At 44.5% G+C, this 26,706-nt stretch overlaps 1 protein-coding gene across 20 annotated transcripts in view; it reads right to left on the bottom strand.

Annotated features, from left to right (window-relative positions):
• The window catches only part of ZNF185 (zinc finger protein 185 with LIM domain), a 95,342-nt gene that overhangs the window by 2,932 nt on the left and 65,704 nt on the right, over positions 1-26,706 (bottom strand). For 12 of the 20 annotated variants that reach the window (XM_019824451.2, XM_019824458.3, XM_019824452.3 and 9 more), the window contains 8 exons: positions 26,536-26,625; positions 20,890-21,105; positions 9,654-9,869; positions 6,702-6,812; positions 5,569-5,649; positions 3,059-3,130; positions 1,326-1,428; positions 336-434 (listed from right to left, as the gene is read on the bottom strand). In XM_019824451.2, the coding sequence (XP_019680010.1) occupies positions 336-434; positions 1,326-1,428; positions 3,059-3,130; positions 5,569-5,649; positions 6,702-6,812; positions 9,654-9,869; positions 20,890-21,105; positions 26,536-26,625 (988 nt within the window). The remainder of the gene's footprint in view (positions 1-335; positions 435-1,325; positions 1,429-3,058; positions 3,131-5,568; positions 5,650-6,701; positions 6,813-9,653; positions 9,870-20,889; positions 21,106-26,535; positions 26,626-26,706) is intronic. The other 8 variants (XM_019824456.3, XM_019824455.3, XM_019824464.3 and 5 more) reach the window with 4 other exon arrangements.

Below are 26,706 nucleotides of genomic sequence, written 5' to 3'. Positions count from 1 at the left end.
GGTTGAGATCCTGATTCTGCCATCCACTAGCTAGTTGTTTCCTTTTTAGGCCTTCATTTGCTTGTTCTCAAATGAGGCTAACAACACAGGCCTGGCCAGCATCCCAGGGAAGCTAGAGAGCTCAGATAAGATGCTGCATGAAAGGTACTTATTGAGACGAAGATGCTATAACTCCTGCAACTTAGAAGGGTCTTTGGGGAGGGTCTTTATCTGTACCACCTAAAACTTCAAAGCCTCAAGGCTAAGAGAGATAGTAGCATTCTGGTTTGAGACTCAGGAAGAGACCTGGGCACATTTCTTCTCTCAAATAAGTTTCCTGGCTGCTTGGTACCCACCTAGAAGAGCTTCTCATAGCATTTACCACAGTGGATGGTGTCATGGTGAATGAAGATCTGATCCAGGAGCTCACCCATTGGTTTACTGCAAATCCCACACTGAAAGAGAAAGCAAGCTAGAGGTCAACATGCAAGTGAAGCAACATAAATTAGTGGAGTGTGGAGGGTGCACCTGAGCAGACACTGACTTGATGGCACATCCTGGACTTTGAAGCAGAGAACAAAAGTAGGTAGAAAACAGAGACAAAACTCAAACAAACAAACAAACCCACACAAATTAGCAGGCATGATGATCACATAGTAGTTAGGAGCCCAGGTTTCAGAACTGTGCCTGGATTTGAGCCCTAAATCCACTGTTTATTAGCGGGTGATCTTGGGCAAGTTACTGAGGTTCTCTGAGACTCTATTTCCTGATATATAAAGTGGGCACACTGGCAGGTTATCATAAGGGTATGGTGAGGTAGCCCATAAAGGACACTGAACCTGGGGTCATATGTAAAGTAAGCCATTGCTGTTGTAGGAGGGCTGAGGGACTTTAATTGTGATATTTAAGGTCCAAAGGAAGGTGATATGAAAACCTAATGAAAGGGAAGGCTATTACAACAGTGTAGCTCTGCTGTCCTCAGGACTCTCACACCTGCCACTCTAGTGGATATCTGAAGGACAAAAGTGGCCAGTCATCTACAGTGGACCTTCCTGCAGACAGTCTTGAATAAGAGGGGTCATGAGTTCCTAGGTGTCTAGGTCTCCAACCATCTCCATGGCTGCCCTGGGCTGATTAGGCATTCTGGCTTCCAGTTTGCAAAAGATGCTGAGCACCGTGGAAATGACTGCTGGCATCCTCAACTCCATCCACTCATTCAGTTTCCACTTCTCCCAAGCCTCTGGCATGGAGCACAATCACACAGAGATCAAGCCTTCTTTCTAGTCTTTGATCCACGAGGCTCCCTAAGTCTGGACGATGTTAGCAGCACCACCCTTCTTCCTTACCTTAAAGCAATAATCATGGCAGCAGATGCCAAGATGCTCTAGGGTAATCTTTGGACAGTCTCTGATCTCCTGGTTGCAGTAAGTACAGATCCCTCCAGTTGTTCTGTGAGATGAAAAACAAGAACCTGGCAATCAGGCTGGCATGCAGGCTACTGATGTGATGCAGCCAGACCCTCTGATTTGACACAAACAGCCCTATGTGCCTGTATTCTCAGCCTGCCATCTTTTTCTGCAGTGTGAAATTGGTTACATATCCCTTGGCTGGGCCTCAGTTTACTATAGACCTTCATGATATTTCCAGAAATTGGTCATGTATCTTCACCGTACTCACAATCATATGTGTGGACCCCTTGGTTTGATTCTTATTCCAGGCAGCTTACCTCTCCCTGACCCCTTGCCTGGCATGCTGGGGGCACTACTCTCCTCTAGAACAGGAAGACCCATGCCTTCTTCTATAGGACATGTGCCCTTGTCTTCCCTACATGGCCCCTTGTCTTCATGATGCTTCCCTTCATGCCTGGGGCCACTAAGCCCTGCCTCTCAGACCCTACACTCTTGGACCCACCCTGCCCCGTGATACTCCAATGACCATCCCAAAGACAGTCTGGCTGTAGATTCTGATGGGACATCATGTTGGAGTTCTAGATACCGACTTTTAGGTTGAGTATCTTCCCACTTTGAGGGTCCCTGCTTTTGTTTCTGAGAGTCACCACTGCTTTTCTTCCTCAGAGGGAACCTGCTCAAAGTGCCTGCCCGCCATGATTCTTTCAGGCATAAATTGGGAGTGCTTTCTTTCAGAGATTTGGATATGCTTCTGACAGAAGCCAGAGGTGGTGCTACCAACCTGGAGCCACACAGGATCCTCCTTTCAAGGGCCCAGAATTACCATGATCATCTCAAGTTTGGTCCCTCCATCATGTAGGGCTCAGTCTCTTAACAGTGTTGCTAAAGACTCCTGCCTTAATCAAAATCCTGTTCCCCACCCCACCCCCCCATGTATTTTACCATTACCAGTTTCAGCTCACAGTTAGTCAGATAACACAGTAGAAATACCCCTGACCTGGGAGTAGTCATGGACCTGAGATTTAGTCCTGGCTCTGCCACTAACTCCCTGTGTAACATAAGGTACATTATTTATTCTTTTCAGGCTTGTTCCCTTCACTGTGACCTGAGTGAACTGCATCTCTAAGACTCCTTTCTCTTTTATTTCAAGAATTTAAAAATATGACTTCTTTATCATTAAGACCATCCTGTGGCCACTGTCATCTAGTGACAGCTTTAAAAACTGCTGAATGAAGCAATGTCTGCACCTTCATTGAATTCACATGAATGGCTCTCTCTGGCTTCTTGATGATAGCAACCCATTTTTCCTCACTTTCCACCTATTGCTGTCTTTTGTAGTTTAGTTTTTTTTTTTCTTTCTGGTCATATTTACAGGTTAATTAAGTGATCATTTAGGTTCTAATTCCAAGGGCCTCTCCTGCTAACATGAGCTCCCTGGGCCTTCAGGCATCATAATTTCCCTTCTCAGTAGCCTTTTGAGTTTGCCCTCTTTGTCTTAGCTGGGTCCAAAGGCTTTAGTTGCCACAAGTGTGACATCCCAAGGACAGATCTGCAAGTGGATCAGAAGCAGCCAAATGGAAGACAAAAGCAAATAGACTTAGTGTGGAAATGTCTCTCAGCTGTCTCTTCTCTGTAGACCTGAGAGCTCCCTGGAAAGATAGTAGACTTACCTCTCAGAGTACAGAGAGCTGTCACATGCAGGTTTCTTCTCCACATCACAAGAGTCTTCAATGCTTCTAATGCTGCAGAGAGTGTGATGGGGAAGAAGAGGGCAGAAGATGGGAACCAGATGACTACCACACTCATGAGCGGAAATGCTTCTATAATATTTTTAATCCTGTGGCCACAAGCTGAGACATGGTTCTGCATGGCCAGCCATCATCTGTTATGCTGAAGGGCAGTGGAAGCTTTGAAATTGGTGCCAGGGAGGCATAATTCTCTTGGAGAAGGGCTCTTGCATGGGGGCAAAGAATACCTGCCATGCTGAGGAAGATGACAAGGGCAGTGGCCACGATTCTTAAGGCTGTGTATTCCAGGAGGCACCCTCCCAGATTCACTGACCAGTAGGAAAGGATCATGGCTCTTCTCCCCACATATGCGTCTGGGTTATAATGTGAGTCACTAAGAGCCCACTCACAGCAGAAATCAGACGTTAGGAATGGGAGCAAACAAAAGAAGGAAAGATTCTGACATATTACCTGTGTTTGAGTTACAGGGGGAATTGGGTTGAAGTTTTTTTTTCCGTTTCGCATCTTCATTTTCAATATGACTTTTGATAATAAACACAAATGATTAAAAAAAAAAAACCTATTGTCAGGAAAGTGTGACCAGCTACAAGCCATGGGATACACTTTAGTGAAGCTGCCATTCTCACAGGAGCCATGTGGTGGCCATGAGAGGTAGCCAGAAAAACTGCTGCTCTGAGGTTAAGTGATTTGCCTAAGGTCATGCTTGGAGTAAGGAGTGAGCTAGAATTTCAGTCCAGGTTCTGGGTTTGTGTGTGTGTGTGTGTGTGTGTGTGTGTGTGTGTTTTCTCAGCATTAAGCTTATCTCTAAGCTTCCTGGAAGGTAAAGAAAAAGGGGGAAACACAATACACTACACAATCCTCCAATAGAGAAACTCTGCTTTTTTCATAAGACATAACATTTTAACTGAATGTAAACTTCAATTTTAAAATAAATTTAGATAGGATGCCTAGGTGGCTCAGTTGGTTAAGCGTCTGACTTCAGCTCAGGTCATGATCTCACAACTCATGAGTTTGAGCCTCGTGTTGGGCTCTGTGCTGACTGCTCTGAGCCTGGAGCCTGCTTCAGATTCTGTGTCTCCTTCTTTCTCTTTGCCCCTCCCCTGCTCATTCTCTCTCTCTCTCTCTCTCTCTGTCTCAAAAATAAACATTAACATTTTTTCAAATAAATGTAGTTGTCATATGGTAAGAATTAAAGTTTACAGAGGAGTGGGAATGACAGAAGAAAACCCAGGAGACAGAGTTCAGTCAAGTAACACTCCTAGAGGCAAATGCTGGATGGCAGGGACAGCTCCCTCGGGGGTGCTGGGGTTTTTGCATATATTATTTCTAATCTCAAAACCTCCCTAAAAAAAAGCTATAGAGTCAGAAAACAGATCAGTGGTGGCCAGGGGCTGTGGCTGGTGGTGTGGGAGACTGCTAATGGTTATGGGATTTCCTTTTGGGGTGATGAAAATTGGATTATATTGTGGTGATGGCTGCACACATGATGAATGTACTAAACGCCCCTGAATTGCACACTTTAAAGAGGGAAGTTTATGACATGTGAATTATATCTCAATAAAGTTACTGACAAAAACCACCCTTAGGAGTTACAGGTGAAGAAACTGAGGCTCAGAAAGGTTGAGAATCTTGTGAAAAATGACCCAACCAATGGGGGCCAAGCTAGGGCTTGAACTTGACGTCCATGTCCATTATCCCACAACACCCATGAAAGCTGGTCCAGAATCCCCAGAGGCCCAATCATGAAATAAGGCCAGGGAGCTCCTCTCTGTAACTAAAATCCTCATTCTAGGCATGAGATGATGTGCCATAAAAAAAGATTCCTGGGAGAATGGTATGTCAGTGCAGATTACTTTTTAACTGAGGTGGCATGAAGGTATCCTTCCATGTGGCATCAGGAAATAAGCAGATATAGAGATGATGAGTGAAAAGTTAAGTATATATCAGAAACTGTAGTCAAATGTGTGCTCAAATGTGTGCAATTCATGGCCATACAGTGGCCATACAGCAATTAAATGTGAGGAACCCTGGCATGCTGGAAAGGGCATGGGAGCTTAAGAGATGGTAGGGATGGGATTAACTAGATAAAAGAGATTGGAACAGGATGGAATTAACTAGATAAAAAGTCCTTAAGGGCTTTGCCAGCTCTGTAAAGAGGAATGCTCTTAGAATTTCACTAAAGAAAGCTTGTGGTCTACCAAGAAAAAAAGTTAGGCAGAAGGGCATGGCACTGGAAGTAGGATGTAGGATGAATTAACAATAAAGGGGAACACAAAGGTACCAACTTAGGTAGAACAGCTTGAAATCATGTCTGTGGGCAATTATATCATTCATCCATTCAATAAATGATTACACAGAAACAATTCTGGGCCAAGTCCTGGATGAGGTATGGGGGATTCAGAATCATGGAAGGATCTGAGACTTGCTCTTACCTGTCATAGCATGAAGACACTGGCTTCCCAGAGGATACCTCACTAGCATTCAGGTATTCCTTCATGAAGAGAATCCCTTTGCTGTAAAAGAAGCACAGTGAAACAGAAAGAGGTATACTGAAAGATTCCAGGGCACTGGGTCTTGCCCAAAGGAGGGTCCCAAGGCTGGGAGGAAGTGAAGGAGCTTATGGTAAGCCCTGGAGGTAGAGGCACTGATGGGCTCTAACTGCCACCAGGCAAGGAAAATGGCAAACAGGAGCTGCTGCACTGTTGAGTGTACTATTGACTGGGCTGAAATTGGAGGCTGTGGGTTCAGCTTGCTGTGTACAAATGTGAGAGCCCTAGAAAAAGGCTCCCTGCAATCAATGTCAACATGCTTTCCTTCATGAAGATCTCTATACTATGGGAGGCTTGTCCCCCACCTCCCCAGACTGCAGTAAAGTGAACCTCCTATCTTCCTCTCTGACTGCATTTTCTTTCCCTTTTGCCCTGACTCCGGATAGTTTCCAAACTGCAGCCGTAGACTGTTGGTCCTTGCCACTCTGTGTGAATCTCTAGCAACAATAAAATCTCTCCCTTCTCAATCCTAGATAGGCCTGTGGCAAAACTGGAAGTCAGCATCATGTTTGGCTTACCATGGCCCTGAATTTGACCTTTATCAAGCTGGCTTGATGTTACCAGAGAGTGCTCTGATCTCCTTGCCCTCCCCATACACACACATCACTCAGCCTTCCTGCAATAGCTAATACTGCAGTTGAGGCCAGGAGTGTAGGTGAAGCAGTAAATAATGTGAGAGAGACAGACATAGGCCCTGGCCTCAGTGGGCTTTCTCTGGCCTTACCACATGTTTCTCAAGAGATATTATTAGCAAGGTCCTACAGATGGCAGAGCACCAGGAATTGACATTGGGATAGGGGGAAGGGGATACAATGAGACTCTGTCCAGGCTTACAAACAGGACTTTAAATTGGGGAGATCTGGACTACACTATGTGGTCCCTTAACCAATGGGATTCTGGGAATTGGGGGTGGCACTAGAGCTAATATTAGGGAAGTGACATGGGACAAAAACCAAGTCGTTTAGCTCTTGGGGGGATATAGCCCAGAGAACACCTCCCAGGTTGTCTCTTATTACCTGGTTGAAATGGAGTCCAATTCACTTGGGGAGGCTGGGATGTAAACATGAGGCTGCTCAGTAGAAGGAGTAACGGTAACAGTGACCATACAGCTCGAGGGGTTTTTCACCCTGAAGGAAGTAAATGGAGGGGGGAGTGTGTCAACACTGAGAGCTGACATCTGCCAAGGTCAAATAGGGTTTGGGGTCCTACTCCTGAGACTGGCACTTGAAGGAGTTTAAAAATATGCCAATGTTTTTAAAACAACCCACACAAATCACGGACCTTATACAAGTTATACAAGTCTCCTGAGATCAGTGGGTAGAACCACTTACTTTATAGATAAGAAAATCCAGGTTAAGTGACCCAGGTAACACTGAGTCAGTGGCAAGACCTTAATCTTACAGATCCTCCCAGAACTCCCCAGTACAGCCAAAGGCCTTGGCCTGTGACTCACTTGATTTGAGCAGAGCCATTGGGCTGACAGGGACTTGACAGAACAACTCAACTCACCTCCTCACTGGATGGGACAGCCCCTTCCTAGGATCAGCTCTATCCCCCATCCTCCAGAGAACTCTCTGGAGAATAGAAGGCCAAGGGAGAGAGGGACAAATGAATTTAGGCATCACCAAAGAAGAGACTTGGATGTACCTCATTCTGGAAGGCATTTGCCACAAGCAGAGGCAAGAAACTGACACATATGATGGTTTTTCTGAATCTCCACCATTTGACTGTACACACAGTCCTTGGCCTAGAATCTGACCTCCTAGCTGGCTTGCAAGGTTTTTCTCTGGCCAGGCCCTTACTTGCTTTCACTCTGCCTGCTCCTGGGTCACCAGTCCCATACCCAAAGCTGCCATAGCTGCTTGCTGCCATCGAAGGCATTCTGTTGGGCACCACCACTGCCCCCCCCCACAACTTGTGCCATCCCCTTTACATCTACCCACTCTCCAGTGGCCTTGGGACAGCTCTATAGGCATACATTGTCTTGGGATGAATTTGGCTTCTCTCCAACATGTTGCTGCTCAGATCAAGTTCTGGATGTGGCCGTCTCAACCTGACCCGGGTTCTGGGGTATCACTCCCTTGTTACAGAATCCAGTGTTCAAGACCTCAACTAGTTTAACAGTGGGCAGGAGCGAGAACAATCATGATCTTGTACTTCCTAGCTCCCCAGCTTCATCTTCTCAAACTATTTCATACACACACACACACACACACACACACACACACACCTGAATCTCTAGCCACACTAATTGCCCTAATACCTTTGCACACAACACCACCTTCTCCTTTCAGAAACCCTTCTGGAGTACTTGTTCTATCACCTCAGAGAAGTACCTTGCTTTGGGCAAAGTACCCTGCTTTTATGTGCCCAGTGATCCTATGCCTATTCTTATGTCACCCTATGATATAGGAATGAACCATGGAAACTAGAGGAGGTGGACTGACTGGGAAGGGAGGCCCCATGGGAAAGACAGATGGGGGATAAAATACAGAGCCAGAGTATGAGGAGAAACTGAATGCATGAGGAAGGAACAACTAGCAAGTGTCTGGCATTCTGTGGTCCACACTTAGCACAATAATTGAAGGGACAATAGAGCTGAAGGGGCAAGGTAAAAAAAAATCCCGTGGGGATCCTTCTAGGACTGCAATGTGAGCAACAGAAGACCCCCACCAGGAAGGCTCTTATTCCTGGTCAGGTAACATCCCACCTCCCTCCCATAGTCTCCTCCTCCTAATCTAAGATCCAGCCCTGGCCCTGCCCACCTGGTCTCCTTTCCCCCTCCTCACTTCACTTCTTACCCTCCATCCACAGAACCCTTCATTTATTCTCTTCTTCTCAGCTCCCTCTCCCATCGTGGTCTCTGTACATGCTGCCCATGTTGTGTCTTTCCAGGTTGTTTTCCAGTCTGGCTCCTCCTTGTGCTTCAGGCCTCAACTTAATTGTATCCTTCTTAGCAGAAAAGCTTTCCCCAACAATCTGAGCTACAACACTCCTTGTCCCTGCCTGTCTCCATCAGAGGACCCAGTTTCCTTCTTTTCTGGGCTTATCACAAATGGAGAAGCACAAATAGAGCACAGTCATTAGCAGCACAGGCTCTGGACTCTGACTGTCTGGGTACTGATCCCTGTTAGACCACTGCCTGGCCAAATGACTGTTGGCAAGCTATTTAACCTCCCTCTGCTTTAGTCTCTGCTCTGTAGATCTGAGATAATAGCACCTCCCCTATAGGGTTGGTGTGAGAATGAGACAAGTACACATAAGGCACAAGAACAGTGCCTGCACATTTTCAGTACACAGCAGACACTAATGGTTATCATTATGGTATTGTTGCTATAGTGTTTATTCATTGGTACACCATGCAGTCCCTGAGGGTGAGTGCTCAGGGCCTGGCCTTCTTGCTCAATGTGGGTGATACCTACAACTGGTTCATAGAAGGTACTTATATATTGTCTCTAGGCCCATGGCTCTTGCGTACTTCCAAACTCATGGTTGCTTTGGGGAAAGATCTCCAGAGAGCAAAGAGAACACCCAAATGTTGCCATGCAAGGCCACCCTTGTAGGGGTGGCAGTGGAAGAGTTCATCCAACATCCTTTATCTCTGATAGGAGCTCCTGTTCACACCAGGGTACACCTTCCTCAGAGATCTTCCATCTCCATTAATGGCAAAGGCATTCCACATCCCTCTCCTGACCCAGATCTTCATGCTCCAGATGGCTGCCAGAAAACATGGTACTCTGTTCACCTTCTCTGTTCCAGGATTGGTCTAAAAGATTTGATGCTATGGCTTCAAACTGAAGCCCATGAGGACCTACCCCTTGGCACTCATTGCTGGTCACCTTTCCACTGCTTCCTGGCCACTTATATCTGCAGAGAGGATTGCCTAACATGTTAGGGTTTGTTCTGGATGGTGGCTCATGAAAAGAAACCTGGGCTATAGCAGGAGCCCAGCACAGTGTAACGCTTACCTGCTGGTGTGGCTTCCCAGTTCCACAAGCTCCTCTGGTCTTCTGGGGCTGCTCTGCTGCTCTGGGGCTCTGGGGGCTGCAGGCTGCTGGAAGGGTGCAGCTGGGTCCCCGTGGCCACCTCTCAAGACTGCAGGCCTCTCCTGCCAGGTCTCTCCCACTTTGGCAGGCACATTCTTGTCTTCAGAATCAGCCAAGGTGCTGAGGAACAGTGAACACCTTTACGGAATGAGTCTTTGGGACCAGTCCTTCTTCACCCACTGCATGCTGATGTCACCTATTGTGGCCATAATGGGCTCCTCTCCCAGAGGGTGGGGAAGAGAGGAGCCCAGTACGGCCCCCACCCCAGGGAGAGTCTATCTCCCTTTTGGGGGTATCCCAGCACTACTGCTCCCTTCCTACTGACAAAGACAGTCTCCAAGAACACAGGATGACTTCAATGAGGTTTTAAAAGACAGTCTTCTTCTAGTTGGAAAAAGTGGCATTCCTGTCCCCTTCTTCCATTGGCATCCTTTTTTTTTTTTTTTTTTTTTTTTTTGCAAGGCTTCCCTGTCCCAGTCCATCTGTCCTGTCTAAAAAGCCTCAAGCCATCTGGTCTCTTCCCCAAGCAGTAGTGTTCAGACGACTTATGAACACAGCCAGTCCTGCCAGTGCCCAGCTGTCTGGGAAGGAGCATCTCCCCTAAGCTCCCCTGGCAGGCTGGGTGAAGGTGAAAAAAGGGAAACAGACCATAATGCTCATTGGGTTTTCAAAGGGGCTAATGACCCCAAAATTGGTCACCAATACCCAAAGACTCTGGGCCAGGCCAGAAATATGTGCCTTGGCCCATTTGTGATCCTCAAGCGCCATCTGGTGGCTGGTATGGGCAAGACTGCAGCATAAGCCCTGCCCAGTACATCCATTTTCCTTATAGATGGTCACATTTCCCAGCAGGCACCGCGGTCAGAACGCTTGGCTGCAGGAAATGGTGGTGCTCCCGGTGCGCACACACTGAAATGCGTAGGAGCCTGGCGCACACACAGGCGGGTGCATACGTATTGTTGTGGCAGCCTTATTTTCACAGCTAGGAGTATGTGTCTTCTTTATTGCTAAGTAGTCCTAGCTATTATTACGAGATAATAGTATTTTCATCCTCTTTTTACGATGAACAATCTGGGGTGAGGGTCCCTTTGCAGGTCATAAATGGCAGTCAGAATGGAACTTCAGCCTCCCTCCCTGGGAGATGAAAGTGGAATGGAAGCAGAAGCAAGAGCTCATCACTTAAATGTCTGAGATAAGAGATAAGTATACAAACAAAAGTTTGAAAAACCTCAGTTTCTTCCCCCACAACAGCCAAACATTATGAAAGAGCTGTCTACACTTACTCTTGTGACTTCTTGACTCATTTTTCCTTGTCAACTCCACTGAAGCTACTATTGCTTCCCAATATCCCAAATTATCTGTGCCTAGTACCAATATCTGGTCTTTTAGCCCCTGCCCCCACTGGGGACTCTCCAGAATCTCAGGGACCCCAAAAGCAATCATCTGAAGCTGAAAAACTTAATTTGAAATGCTCTGGATATTTTATCCAGGTAGATGAGCCTTGGAGACAACCCAAGGGCTGTTTCTCTTGCTCCCTCACTCCTCGCTTAGATACAGTCTCCATAAGATTACTATCAAGGCAAAAAAAAAAATTCTTAAAACCCTCCTCTACAAATAGTAGTAGGAACCTTTAGCCTTCATGTGGAGCAGGTAACCTCAATTTACCCATCCACCAGAAACACAATTCTCGTAAAAAATAAAGTGGGGCAAAGACAAGAGCTAACTCATAAAGCCAGTGAATTTGTGTGTGTGTTTATACCTGCTCATGGCTGAAAATTTAGAATTAAAGCCATGAGATCTCTGTTTGTGTTTGTCTATATGTTTATGTATATATGTTTGTGTATATATGTATGTTATATATGTATAATATTTTCTTATCTCTGGAGAGTATACCAAATTAATTTATAAAATCCCTTATCTTCTATTCCAAATAACTTAGAGATAAATAAGCACTTACACAAATTAAATATTCCTAAAACTTTCATAAATTAAAGAAACAATTTCTAATACTTTGTAAAAAAAACCAGTATTCTTATAAAAACTAACACAAATGGCTAAAATTAACAACACTGGAAACAACAGATATTGGTGGGGATGTGGAGAAAGTTGGTGGGAATGCAAACTGGTGCAGCCACTATGAAAATAGTATGGAATTCCCTCAAAAAGTTAAAAATAGAACTATCCTACCATTCAGCAATTTCACTATTTGGTATTTATCCAAAGGATATAAAAATATTGATTCAAAGGGGCATATGAACACTGATGTTTATAGCAGCATTATCAACTATAGCCAAACTATGGAAAGAACCCATATGTGTATTGACTGATGAATGGATAAAGAAAATGTTGTGTGTGTGTGCATTTATATTACTCAACCATTGAAAAGAATGAATTTTTTCCATTAGCAACAACGTTGATGAAGGTAGACTGTATTATGCTAAACGAAAAAAGTCTGTCAGAGAAAGACAAATTTCATATGATTTCACTCATATGTGGAATTTAAGAAACAAAAGAGATGAAGATAGGTGAAGATAAAAAGAGAGAGGAGAAAACCATAAGAGATTCTTAATTTTAGAGAACAAACTGTGGGTTGATAGAGCACTGTGGGTGGGTGATGGGCTAAAAGGGTGACAAGTATGAAGGAGGGCACTTGTGATGATCATTGTGTGTTATATGTAAGTGATGAATCACTAAATTCTACACTTGAGACCAATTTTGCCATATATGTTAACTCACTAGGTTTTAAATAAAAACTTAAAAAAGAAAACAAAAACCCAAATATTTTAAAAATTCTAGTTCAAAAACTTAGCTAAATCTTTGGCAAACAAGACTAGTTTAATATTCCTAATTTAATGAAAACAGCTGTCTTGTGAGTTATCAACCTTACATATAATAGAAGCACGTATTTTAATTTTTTAATATTTATTTTTTTCAGAGAGTGCAGGTGCATGAATGGGAGATGGGGCAGAGAGAAAGGAAGACACAGAATCAGAAGCAGGCTCCAGGCTGTGAACTGTCAGCACAGCCCGATGCGGGGCTCAAAACCATGAACTGCGAGATGGTGACCTGAGTGGGAGTCAGATGTTTAACCGACTGAGCCACCCAAGTGCCCCACACGTATTTTTATTATACTTGAGTATAATCTTCATAGACTTAAATGGTTTAACTAGCCACGTAAGCTAGTATTACATCTACTAGATGTAATATAGTATTATATTATAAAATATATTATTTTACATTTTATATATAATCTATGTATAGATTATAAAAATATAAATTTGCTTTTAATCAAACTGAGGCATTGTTCTGACAAACTTTATTTCAGCAGTAATTATGTTTTATAACATGTCAGCTTAAAGACAGTTTCCAAGATCTTTTTGGAAATTTAAAACCTTAGATTGATGCTAAATTAAATTAACAGATATTTACTAAGTACCTAGATCATTTCTAAGTAAGATAAAATACTGAAATATTAGTTACTAAGCCTAAGTTTAAGTTTATATACTTTTTGCTTCTTATTTTTTATAGTACAGAGAGGTTGTACATACATTTGTTAATAAATGTGTTCATTTGTGCACACTGAAAAATTATACTATAAAAAAGTATATAACTATAAAGTTTTATAAGATATATATTCATAAGCTTTACTAGTCTACTGCAAAATGCTGGTATATGACAGATAATTCAAAATGATCTACATCTATTTTTCTCTGTAAAATAAAAGTTACTAACAGTTTAAAATTATAATCAATATGTATAAATGAGACTACTAAAAGTATTAAGGCAAAGGAGAACAACTTTGTATGCAAGGTATGAAAATATGTTTTTGTTAAGGAAAAAGAATAAGTTTGTCCTAAATTAAAATAGTGGTTCCAAAAATTTTGTAAGATGAAATGTAAGTAGATTTAAAATTATAAAATGTTTACAGAAAAGAAATTTTATTTGCCGTGTTCAAAATTTACTAAAATTAAGTGAGATTATTTATAGTATTTTCTTTTTTTTTAAATTTTTTCTTAACGTTTATTTGTTTTTGAGACAGAGAGAGACAGAGCATGAATGGGGGAGGGTCAGAGAGAGAGGGAGTCACAGAATCTGAAAGAGGCTCCAGGCTCCGAGCTGTCAGCACAGAGCCCGATGCGGGGCTTGAACTCATGGACCGCGAGATCATGACCTGAGCCGAAGTCGGACGGTTAACCGACTGAGCCACCCAGGCGCCCCGAGATTATTTATGGTCTTTTCAAAAAGAGCTCTGGTATCAAGTATTGTACCGATAAAAAACTAAAATTTGGCTTTCTCTCTGTTAAAATAGTAAGAGTTTCTTGGCTCACTGGTGTGCTCTTAATAAAAGGTTAATGATAGTTCTTTTTTCCCCAGTAATCTATTGTGAAAATGAATAAAGGAAAACCTCACTAAAATGGAGTCAGGAAGCCAGAAGTGGGAGCTCTCATGCCCTACCACTCCTTGGTGTCCTTTGCAAAACTAACAGGAAGAAGCCTAAATTTTACTATTCCAGCAGGAGGAAGATTTTCTCCTTGCCCAGCAATAGCCCAGCACATGAGAGACTGTAACAACTCAGCCAAGGAAAAGCCGCTACACTTCAAAGTCCCAGTTCACTCCAATGGACTTTTTGTTTATAACAAGCCCTCCCAATGTTTCTCCTTTTTCTGTAATAGAGTGTTCCTCTTCTTTGCTCTTGGACTTGCTTTTGCTGTAGCTTGTGTGTCCTGAATTGCAATTCTCTGCTATTCCTGAATAAACCCATTTTGCTGATAAAATAACTGCCTTTTTATTTTTAAGGTGAACACTATCTAAAAAGAAAAGTTTTTATGTCTTATCAAACTAATATCCTATTCTTTATGTTGACTTTATCATGTCAATTATTTTTAAAAGGCCTTAATTTTAAAGGAGCTAATAGTCTTTGGGCACCTGGGTGGCTCAGTTGGTTAAGTGTCCGACTTTTACTCAGGTCATGATCCCACAGTTCGTGAGTTCGAACCCCATGTCGGGCTCTGTGCTGACAGCTCAGAGCCTGGAGCCCGCTTTGGGATTCTGTGTCTCTCTTGCTCTCTGCCCCTCCCCAGCTCACGCTCTGTCTCTCTCTCTCTCTCCTTCAAAAATAAATAAACATTTAAAAAAGACATTTTAAAGGCTCTAACAGTGTTTACAATCATTTTATCTCCTATGTTTACTTTAATTTTTTCTCACACTTTGATTTAATAGATAACCAAGTAGTATTTCTCACTATCCCATAATCGTTATCAAATCCTCAAACCTTCTGATAACATTTGACATTTTGACTTCCCCAAATCAAATCTGAAATATCTTTTACACCTAAAACTGACACTGAGATTTCCCAGAGGGCCCAAAGGATTTATTTGTTCTTTCACCTTGCAACAAGAGCAGTACTAAAACTATTCATATTTATTTAATATTGTATACATTTTATGGGAAGCAGTGTCAAATCCAAAAATAATAATGCTCAGCCTTTCCTAAGTTAAATTTTAAGGGGTAAAATTTTAATTATACAAATATTTCAGAAATTATATAAAATTCCTAGCGATCTGTCAGTGCCCTCACTGTCTTGGTGCTGCCTTGCCAAATATTAAAACAACAGCACAATGTTATCAGTCATAATTTTAATTATTTTTAAAATGTAACTTAAATATGTTCTTACTACCATATGTCTGTCTTTCACTAGCTTGAAACGTTCCCTTTTAAAAGGGTCATTGCCACTACTGTTGCTAAACCTTTGTGAGAACAAGTACACCCACGTGGGGAATTCTGGCTCCTTCAAGTGACTGAGGAATCCATTTCACCAGTTAAGTCATCTAAGATATCCAACAGGTTCTTCTCCTTCCCCCAGTTACATTGTTCTTATCATTGTCGGTCATCTGAGATAACAGATCTAATGAACTATAAAAATTAAAGTTTGCTAAACTGATGGAAGAACTCAATCTCCCATAGCCTAAGGTTTTATCCTTGGCACCGATCATCCTCTGATCCTCTCCTGATGGGTCACACCAACTGTCCCCATGTGAAATAATATCTGGACCACCCAAGAGAAATCCCTATTCTGTCTGGGCTCTGGAAGAGTTTAACCTGGTCAATTCATACATTCTAAAATACCCACAGGGATTTTTCCAATCCTCTGTCCACTCTCCCTCACAATTCTGCTGTTATCATTGCCTACATCCCTGCAGGTCTCACTCTACTTCCCTCTGTACTTCCTGGAATCCTAGGCTAGTCAAGCCTTGTCCATTAGGAGGTTTGCACTGACTGGCTTTCCTCCTGGTGCATACCCAGAATGGGGCTAAGGGTCTCCTTGCTACTTTGGACTATTAGCAGTAGTGGTCTTTAATAATCTGGCCCAAAGACTCCAAATGTCACCTTTGCTGATGAGCCTAGTCTACCGAGATGCCATGCCAGTGACCTGACCCAAAGACTAGAAATGGAAGACCTAGACGGTTCTAGAAAGAAGACTTTTCCACAACCACACCCAGCATGCTTGGGGATTTGGACTACTAGGAGGAAGAAAGGAAGGACAGTTGCAAGGTGTTGCTGCCCACCTTAGAAACAGAACAGTATTGCCAGGGCAATTCATCCAGGCTGGCCCAGGCAGAGCCTCTGTCTGAACGTCAGAGCCTTGCCTCAGGTGCCCTTGTCTGCCAATCTGTTTGAGTGTGCCGCTTTGTCTTGGTGTCTCCATGGACTGGGCATTTGCTCAATTGGCTCCAGGCAGTTAGAAAATAGCTTGGAGATACTCTGCCCACAACCTGGGCCAGAAGGGATCACACACTCCACTCTTCCACTTGAGCCACAAAGATGACTTTCTGACTTAACACTTCTCTTTCCCTTACTGCTCCCCCAAGTCTTATCAGCTGCCCAATTCTGGGTCCATTTTACTTACTTAAGAGTTCTATTTCCATATCCACAGCTACCACCCTAGCTGGGGCCCCATCATCTCTTACTTAGTGGACTGGAACCTCTTTGTAGCTCTTCTCCCTGCCTCCACTCTTCCCACGTCCAGATCATTCTTCACACTGCCACCATAGAAATAAGTCTAAAGCACAACTCTGACCATTTCACTTCCCTGCTTAAAACTTTTCTGGCTCTGGGGGTGCCTGGGTGACTCAGTCAGTTAAGCATCTGACTTCGGCTCAGGTCATGATCTCGCGGTTTGGGAGTTCAAGCCCCGCATCAGGCTGTGTGCTGACAGCTCGGAGCCTGGAGCCTGCTTTGGATTCTGTGTCTCCCTCTCTCTGCTCCTTCCCCACTCATTCTCTCTCTCTCTCTCTCTCTCTCTCTCTCACTCTCTCTCAGAAATAAAGAAACTTTAAAGAAATTAAAAAAAATTTTTTCTGGCTCTGTATGTGGGAATGTAAAATGGTAGAAAACAGCCACCGTAGAAAATAGTATGGCAGTTCCTCAAAAAATTTAAACATAAAATTACTATATGATCCAGCAATTCGACTTCTGGGTATATACCCAAAAGTACTGAAAGCAGGATCTCAAAGAAATACTTCTACACCCATGTTTATTACAGTATTATTCAAATTTGACAAAAGGAGGAAGCAGCTCAAGTATCTCTTGACACTTGAATGCATAAACAAAATGCAGTATGTCTATATTATGGAATATTATTCAGCCTTAAAAAGGAAGGAAATACTGACATATGCTACAACATGGATGAACCTTGAAGACATTATGCTAAATGAAAGATGCTAGTTACAAAAGGACAAATACTGCATGATTCCACTTCTATGAGAAACCTAGAGTAGTCAAGTTTATAAAAACAGAAAGTAGAATGATGGGTGCCAGGGGCTGGGGAGAAGGGGATGGGAGTTGTTTCATAGAGAAAGAGTTTTAGTTTTGCAAGACAGAAAGAGTTCTGGAAATTGGTTGCATAACAACATGAATGTACTTAATGCCACTGCCTTTATACTTTAAAATGGTTAAGATGGTAATTTTTATGTTTTGTGAATTTTACAACAATTAAAAAAAAACTTTCCTAACTCTTCTTTGTCCTCTGGAGAAAGTCCAAGCCCTTGTTAAGGCATAAAGGTCAGACTCTGCGCATTTGTGTCTGTGATCATGCGGCTTTTGTCCTTTATTAGATTGATATGGTGTGTTGGTGACCCTAAGACCACCACCAGGGTCCATGATTCACTAGGAGCACTCCCAAGACTCAGCAAATAGTCATCCTCAAGGCTAAGATTTATGACCATAGAAGGATACCAAGCAAAATCAGTGAAAGAAAAAGGTGATATTTTCATTCACGACCCAAGATTATTACTGGAGACTGGTCACACAGGAACTTTCTGCCTGGCACGAACCAAAACTCCCAACTCCCAGGAGGCAAGCAAACACTCAGCATAAAGCACGTTGTTTGTACAAGTGATCCAGGTGGCCACCCTTAATTTTCATCATTTAGGGAAATTTTCATATCAGTGTAGAGAACTGTTTACCTCTTCAAGTTCCTGGAGGCCAGCCAAGGGCACATCTTGCAAGCAGCCCTTTCTTTTTTTTTTAATTTTTTTAATGTGTATTTATTTTTGACAGAGAGAGATCGAGCATGGGCGGGGGAGGGGCAGAGAGAGAGGGAGACACAGAATCCAAAGCAGGCTCCAGGCTCTGAGCTGTCAGCACAGAGCCCGACACGGGGCTTGAACTCACAGACCGCGAGATCATGACCTGAGCCGATGTCAGACGCTCAACTGACTGAGCCACCCAGGCACCCCACAAGCAGCCCTTTCTAAAGAGAGTAGCCTCAGGCCTGCTAGGTTAACTCTTGTCTGCCCAACGTCAACTTTTCAACGGCTTTCTCACCATAAACCACAGTCATATCAAACCACAGGGTGCTGCGAAGCATGCAACACTGCCATCTACCCTTCAGCACAGGAGATTACCCTTACTCCTGGGCCCCTCCTTCACCTCCTTACAAAGTGCTTCAAGAGGAACATCAACTGTCACCTCTGTGAAGCCTTCTCTGATTCCATGCAGCCAGCCAAGTCACATACTCCTACTATGCTGCCATTATAACCTATCCATGCCTCCTTGAGGTCAGTATCTCCAGTGCTTAGGACATGGCTTGGCATGGGCTAGTCATTAAGTAAAATATTGTTTAATTTTACAATGTGTGGCTCATTAACTCACAGAAAAAATCAAGTAGCCCACATTACTCTGTGTATTCCTTCCCCTGCCTTCCAACCTACATTTGCACTCATCCTTCCCTCCTGTTTCAAAAACAGAGCCCTCTACTTCCTTCCCAAGACTCTAGAACCCCACCCTAAGCCCACCATAAATTCAGTGACCATTAACCTTTGGATTTGCTCATTCTTTATTCAAATATCAAACTGTCTTTACCAACAGTGTACTTCCTTCCCTGGGAACATAGGCATGCACTCTAGAAAGCACTTCCTATCATCCTGTAGCTGTATTTATCTAATCACCCATCAAATTTCCATCACTTGCTGGCCAACATTTTAGAAAGAGTTGTATACCTCCACCAACTGCACCACCTCACCTCCAAATTCTTCCTCAATCCGCTATAAGTCAACCAAACCTTTCTGCCTCCCTGACCTGCCCTCCATTTAAGGCAGCCATAAACTCCATTCTACCAAATCCTGTGGTCTTATTTAAAGGTCCACAGCATACTGGAAAGTCAGCTCAGCCTAGCTTGGTTTCCATGACAGTACTCTTTCCAAGTTCTTCCATTTATCCAAAACTTTCTTTCTCAGTATCCCCTTTCAGATCCTCTTCTGCTACAAGACCTTTCAATATTATTTGCCAGGATTCTGACCCAATCTGCCTTTGTAAGCTCTTATTTTTATCTTTTTTCATTGTATGGACTCAGAGTTTTAGGGGGCCAATAATTAACACCTCTTTTTAGACAAAAGAACAGAAAATGGAGATAAAGGTCCACTGATGAAGCTGATGGCTTTACACATAGAGGCAAAAAGGAGGGCACCCCTTACATCCTTGAACCACAGGGCCTTACTCACCCAGCCAAGAGCCTGGCTGGACAACTGACCCCAGGGGCTTGTAGACAAAAGCAAAAAATCCAGGGGGAACCTTCTTGGCTGTACATATGAAGCCATTTTCTTCCAAAGACAAGGAAGATTGGTGGCCAAGTTGGATCCATGCAGTTTCTGTTCCCGATGTGGCAACCAATTAGCCATTCCTGCCCAAGAGAAAAAGAGGAGGAAGGGAGGCCAGCAGTATAAACAAGAGACCAGGGAAACTCCACATCCATTAAACAACAACAAAACTGGCATTAATAACATTAATGCTATATTAATCATGAACAGATCAGACATGACTTGTAGGAAGATTCGCTCCAGCTGCCATGTGGAGAATCAGGCCAGGCATTATAAAGTAAGATGATGCAGGAGACCAGTTAGGAAACTATTTGCTCAGTCAAGAGAGAAATGATAAGGCCACAAGTCTTATTGCCTTATAAAATGTAAAGTTGAAGGAAAGTGGTAGCCAAGGCTTTTCCAAGATTTCAGAATTGGTCAACTGAGTGGATGGTGATGGTCGCAAGCTGTGGAAAGAATGAGCTGAGATATAGCAAGGAAGTTGGGGAGAGGTGCTGTGCAGAGATATGATAAGGTCATTTGAGTTATGCTGAATGTAAAGTGCCTACAGGGAATCTGGACAATAATGTCCAGTAGGTCTGGAGTTGAGTAAAGATTATACTAGGGGCTGCAGAGTGGATGAGGTTGTCTGAAGAATGTTCTCTCTCTCTCTCTCTCTCTCTCTTTCTCTCTCTCTCACACACACACACACACACACACACACAGTGCCATTTTACACACACAAATAGTCCTCTTCCTACTTATGACCCCCATCTTGGGAGACCTCCTTCCTGGTCCACATGTCAGAAATTAGCCAGGGCTTCTTACCTCTGCATACATACACCAGCTCCTATCCCAGCCCTATCCCAACTACTTGTGCTGTAGGAAGCCCCTAAACACTGCTTTGCACCCAGGGAGTCACTATCCCAATCCCACTCATGGAGCAGGAGTTTGAACACCTTGGTGTGTGATGTGCCAGGCACTGGCATGAACATGGGGTAAGAGTGGGTCCCACTTGGGTCATGGCCCCTGACAACTCTCCAGCTCAGGTAGGCAGGGACCCAGCACAGTTTAATACTTACCTGCTGGCCTGGCTGTCCAGTTCCACAAGCTGCTCTGGTCTTCTGGGGATGCTCTGCTGCTCTGGGGTCCTGGGAGCTGCAGACTGCTGGGAGGGTGCAGCTGGGTCTCCATGGCCACCTCTCAGGACTGCAGGCTTTTCCTGCCAGGTCTCTCCCACCTTGGCAGCCACATTCTTGTCTTCAGAATCAGCCAAGGTGCTGAGGAACAGTGAACACCTTTATGGAATGAGACTTTGGGACCAGTTTTTCTTCACCCACTGCATGCTGATGTCACCTCCTGTGGCCATAACAGGCTCCTCTCCCAGAGGGTAGGGAAGAGAGGAGCCCAAAGGCAGTCCCCACTTGTACCAGAGAAAGCATGAGCCTCTGATGATTTTGCCATACCCTCAATCTAGCAATGAGGAAGCGGATTCTCAGCTGTCTAGGCATCAAGGGAGATCTTTCTTCCTCCTTGGAATCACATCATGCCTACACTTGCACACCCTTCTATCCCCATATGAGGTGCTTCCAATGGTCTCATTCTTTCTCCTGGTGCTTCCTCCTTAACCTCTAGTGTGAAGGTGCTGCTTCCTGGAGGCCTCAAAGATGTTATATGACCACTAGGCCAGGGACACAGAGTCAGGCTAAACTCAACTCTCCCAACATCAGCAGCCTGCCTCCAATCACTGGTGAGGCTCCCCTGGAACAAGAAGATCACACTACCAGCTACCTCCAGCCCTAGGATCTTTTATTCATAGAAGTTAATCCCATAGTAGGCATGCTCCTGCCTTCATGCTTCAAGTGGAGCAGTGACCATACTTTTTGCAAAGTATGCCCTGAAAGCAATGCGACTCTTCAGCCTCAGGTGAGAGGAACAAAAATATCCCAGCAGAGACAATAAACTTATTACCACTTCCAGCTGCCCAGGCAGATCTGCAGGCAAGTGGGTGTTGTGTCTCCCTGTGCTGCTTCTACCCTAATGGTCTGCTGCAGCCCAGCCAGATACCAAAAGTGGTCTGCTCAGATAATGCCAGTCCCTTAGTCAGCAAGATACCCTGACACACCCACTCCACCCTTATCTGTGACATACATGCTTGAGCCAAAAACAAACGTAGAAGCCCAAAGAGCTTGTTTCCTGCCTCTGTAAGCCTGGAGCTAGCTTTGCCATGGACTTAATCAGAGTGCTGTCCCATCTCCTATCTGTTATAGAATTACAGTAACAGAGATTTTCCTTATGAAGTTTGTGAATCAAGTCAAGATTTCTGCAAAGAGTAATTTTGGGGTCTACTGCAACACAGTGGCAAGTGGGTGAATAAGGTTCCTTTGCCCTAGGCCTCAGAGCAAAGCCACTATGATTATAGGAGTTGTAATCCACCTGACCTATAAAAAGTAAATCTTACTAAAACAGTCACAGGCAGTCTTGCTGAGCAATGTAATATCCCAGAGGTCTCCCATGCCCCTAATGAACTGCCTGGAAGTCACGTGCTTAGAGATACGCCTGTAACTAGATCAAAGATCCAGTAGCCTAACACAGCTACTGCCAATTCCTGACACAATCAGACTCTCCACATGGAAGATAACAATACCTTCCATTCTTAAACTACCCCCAAAAGACTCCTCTGCTAGTTGTCAATGGTTCTTCACAGTGAATACATGTGCTTAAAGTTCACATATTCTCATGCAGAAAGAACATAAACCTGAAAATCTGAGACTTGCAACATAACAAAGAGGAAAACAGCCTATGTTTTAGATGTAAAGTCTAATAACAAAAGTTTGCTGGGGAAGAAATGAACTACTCTGTCTTATTAAATGAAATCAGGCCAATAAGCTGGTAAAAGGAAGCAGAGGCCAGTTTTCCCAGTGTTTTTTTGAGGTGGAAGGAGGCATTCCTCTGGGGCTGCTTTATTTAGCTTGAAGTCTTTTATAAAATGAGAGTTTGACATAGTACTTTGTGCCAGGAAATGTTCTACATGCTTTTGACAAACTCACTTGACCCTCAGAACAACACTGTGTGATAGGAACTATTATTACCACTATTCTACAGTAAGGAAATACAAACACAGAGTGTAAGAGGAAGAAACTTAGCATGTCTGACTCCATATTGCTTCTATTTCCCTTGCTACTGTGACCTATAGCTTAGAAACTTCTGTTTAGCCCTGCATGTAGGCATGCTACAGCTAAGATTTGCAAAAACCACTCTTTACCCAAAACTTACTTCACCCAAGGGGATAAGGAATTATGCACAGAAATGACTATGCTATGTTTAAGATTTACAGGAACAACATGACCAAATTCCTGTAAACAAAGATAAACTGACCAAGGACAGAGAAATTACACAACCTTCCTGGGATGTCTACATATGTCAGTCATCTTTTAACTCCACTCCCTCCTGATTCCTCCTTTTGCTAAGTTTCTTTTGCTTCTTTTATAAAGCTCAAATTTCATGCCAAGGGGAGATAGCTCCTTAGGACAACAGTCCACCATCTCCTTGGTTTGCTGGCTGTCTGGATAAAGTCGCTTTCCTTACCCCAGTGTCTTGCCTTTCCACTTACTGGCTTGTCTTGCAGTGAGCAAAATGAGCTTGGACTCGGTTAGAAGAGATTAAAATGATACCCAAGGTCAAATAGCGAGTGACAGAGCTTAAGCATAAGACCATGCACAGGAAGACATGCTCCTGATTACCATACTATACCAATTCTTCCTGTACATGTGATGAAGCAAGACCAAGTTAGACTAGGGAAGAGTTTATCAACTTTGGAACAGTTTGACTACTCCGCAGGATAGCCTTGCCCCCTGCCCCCATCACCCTTCCTCGCCCAACTCTTGGGAATTAAGCTGCCTCTTCACAGAACCCCAGAGCCCTGCCCAGGCAGATCTGCCCAGGAGGTCCCTCATGGGTGGAGGATCCGCTGCCCTCCCCGTATGTTCACAGCCCCTGCCCCTGGGCAGTTCTGAAGATCAGTGGCCAGTGGCCAGAAACGACCGAGAGGCCGGGGCACCCTGCCAAACAGGCGGGGACCACAGGAGCCCCGTTCAGCTCCTTACGGGCACCCAGCTCGCTCCCTCTTTCTCGCCTCCGCCTGGACTGTGGCGATGGTCCGTCCACACGTGGTCAGAGGGGCTGCTTCAACCCCAAGGTCGGTGGCACCACCAGAGCCCACTGGGCCAGCAGGGCAAGGGCAGCGAGAGCCCAGGGAACCTCCCAAACGGTAGGCCTAGCCCATTTGTGATCCTCGCGCACCATCTAGCGGCCGGAACCAGCATGGCAGCAAGAAAAGCTACACTGAGGCCGTTCTCCCCCAGGGCAGCCATTTCGCTCGGTGAACTGTCGCATTTCCCGATGGGCGCTGCGACTCAAGCTTCCGGTTGCAAGGAAATGGCGGTGCGCGCAGGCGCACACTAGCTTCAGCGCTCTCGCTCCAGCGCGCAGGCACACAGAAGACGGTGTCGCGCCCCACTAGGAGCACGGACACAGGGACGCGCCAATCAGGAGCGCACGCGCGAAACCGGACTTGTGTCCCGCCTGCTCAGACTCCTGGAGGAGTGCTGGGATCTCAACCATTTTTCTTTCCAATCCAGCATCTGGTGGCTTTCCACAGACATCGTGAAGGCTCTAGAACAAGGCTTGTCAACCTCGTCATTATTGACATTTTAACTGGATTACTCTATGGTGGATGCTGGTCTGTGTATTGTAGGTCATTGAGTAGCATCCTTGGTCTCCACCCATTATTTGCCAATAGCAACCTCCTCCCCATTGTGACAATAGTGTCTCCAGCCATTGCCAAGTGATCCCTAGGGGTTCAGGAGGTGTGGAAGCTGCCCCTGGTTCAGAACCACTACCCTAGAACAAAGATTTTCAAGCTAGACTGCGCATGAAAATAAACTGGGAGTTTTAAAAAAGACAATGATGGTGTAAGCCACCTCACAACAATTAAATCTAAGTCTCTGCATAGGGCTCAGGAAGCTTTTTTGTTTTTAAAATATTTTCCTGTTGATTCTCAAGTGCGGCCTGAGTTTTCTCCACTGCCCTATTGCATAAGAAGCTAGATCCTGTCCCAGTTCAGGGAATATTAGATGAGATCATGCAGGCAGAGTGCTTTACACCTTAACCAGCTGAGAGTTACTGGTTCTGGATCTTAAGAATAGGTTCCAAACAACAGACTTCATAAACTAGCTTTTTAAAGTTTTTCCTGAAGGTTTTTTTTTTTTTTTTTAGAGGCTCTTGTGTTGGGACTCAGTTTTACCACTTGTAAGCCCTTGAGCAAGTCACTTAACCTTTCTGTGCCCCAGTTTCCCCATCTTATTCATTTCACAGAGTTGCTTGAAAGATTGTAAAGCATCCAGCAGAGCACACTATAGGTGTCAGTTACTGTTTTCACTCTGTTAACTGTCAGTGCAGTCTGAAACCAAAAAGTCACAAAATAGGGCCTCATACCTCACAGCTTACCAAAGCCCTACTCCATCTATCATCCCTGTCACTGGTTAGGCTCTAGCCACTCTGTGCTTTGGAACATGCTGGTGTGTTCCCACAGCAGTGTTTTTAGGTCTGCAGCTCTTTTCTCTTTTCTAAAATTGGCTCCTTCTCCTTATGGGAGCTTGCCTGAGTTGCCCCATGTATTAGCCCTCCTCACTGCCACCACTCTATCTTAGCCCTCTGGGTATTTCTTTCAGAGCACTGTTCTTCCCAGAAGGCACAGAGACTTAGGTTTCACACCTTTGTTCTTCATTCCTACTGGGTGCAAACCTCACAGGATTGTGGGGAGCACTGTATGAGACACAGTGAGTAGAGTGGAGTGCACACAGTAGGTGACCCAAAGTTAAGTAGCTATTGTGGTCATTAACAATATCCAGTATTAAAGAATCAGCCCTTTCATACCTCAATAGGCCTTCTATTCCACCACTCCTCCACAAGGACCCTCAGTACTAGCCACACTCAACTGCATACAGTGCTCAGGAAATACCAGGTTGTTTGGAGTCTTTTGCATATCCTTTTCCCTTGCTTGAAGGGCTCCTATTCACCTTTCAAGATTAGGCTCAAAAGCCACCTCCCCCATGAATTTGTCCTGAGTGCCCCATTCCCCTGCTCCAGCATAATGTATTGTTCCAATCTGGGCTGGGCTTTACCTCCCATCAGCCATATCTGTGTGCTCCAGCCTCCAGCACAGGGCAGGTGCCATTCAAGTGATTGCTGATGGAAAGTGTGGGTACCTGGGGCACCTGGGTTGCTCAGTTGGCTAAGCATTGATTTCGGCTCTGGTCATGATCTCATGGTTTGTGGGATCAAGCCCCATATCCGGGCTCTGTGCTGACAGTGCAGAGCCTGCTTGGGATTATCTCACTCCCTCTCTCTCTGCCCCTTCCCGGCTTGCACTCTCTCCCTCTCAAAAATAAATAAACACTAAAAAAAAAAAAAAAAAAAAAAAAAAAAGACTGGGTGATTTCCTGATTTTGGAAGAATTCCTGGCTGGAGGAAGCAAAGTGTAGTGGAAGACTTTCTGGCCTCCGAGCCAGAAGCCAGAGGGTTCTAGCTGCAGTTTCACCTCTTGCCACATGCTTCAGACCAGCTCACAGGCCTTGCTGGCCTCACCTTCCAAGCCCAAAGGCCAGTGCATACCTGACCTGCATCTCTCCACCTCAGAAGCTCAGCACTATTCCCTGATGCCTTACCCCTTCGAGTGTGCATCCTTGTCCTCCAGGTCTGCTGGACTGTCACTCTTCTGATCAGCTGGTCCAGCAGAGGCCAAAGTGGAGCTGGAGCTGAGGGAAGAAGCACACAGGCCTGCTGAGGCCTTAGAGCAAAGGAGACTCGGGGCCCTTGCCAGCTGCCTTCTCACCAGA

Source organism: Felis catus, chromosome X, assembly GCF_018350175.1.
Source record: "Felis catus isolate Fca126 chromosome X, F.catus_Fca126_mat1.0, whole genome shotgun sequence".
Taxonomy (NCBI): domain Eukaryota; kingdom Metazoa; phylum Chordata; class Mammalia; order Carnivora; family Felidae; genus Felis; species Felis catus.
The sequence above is the reverse complement of the archived record's forward strand: the minus strand, read 5'-3'. Positions and strand labels throughout refer to the sequence as shown.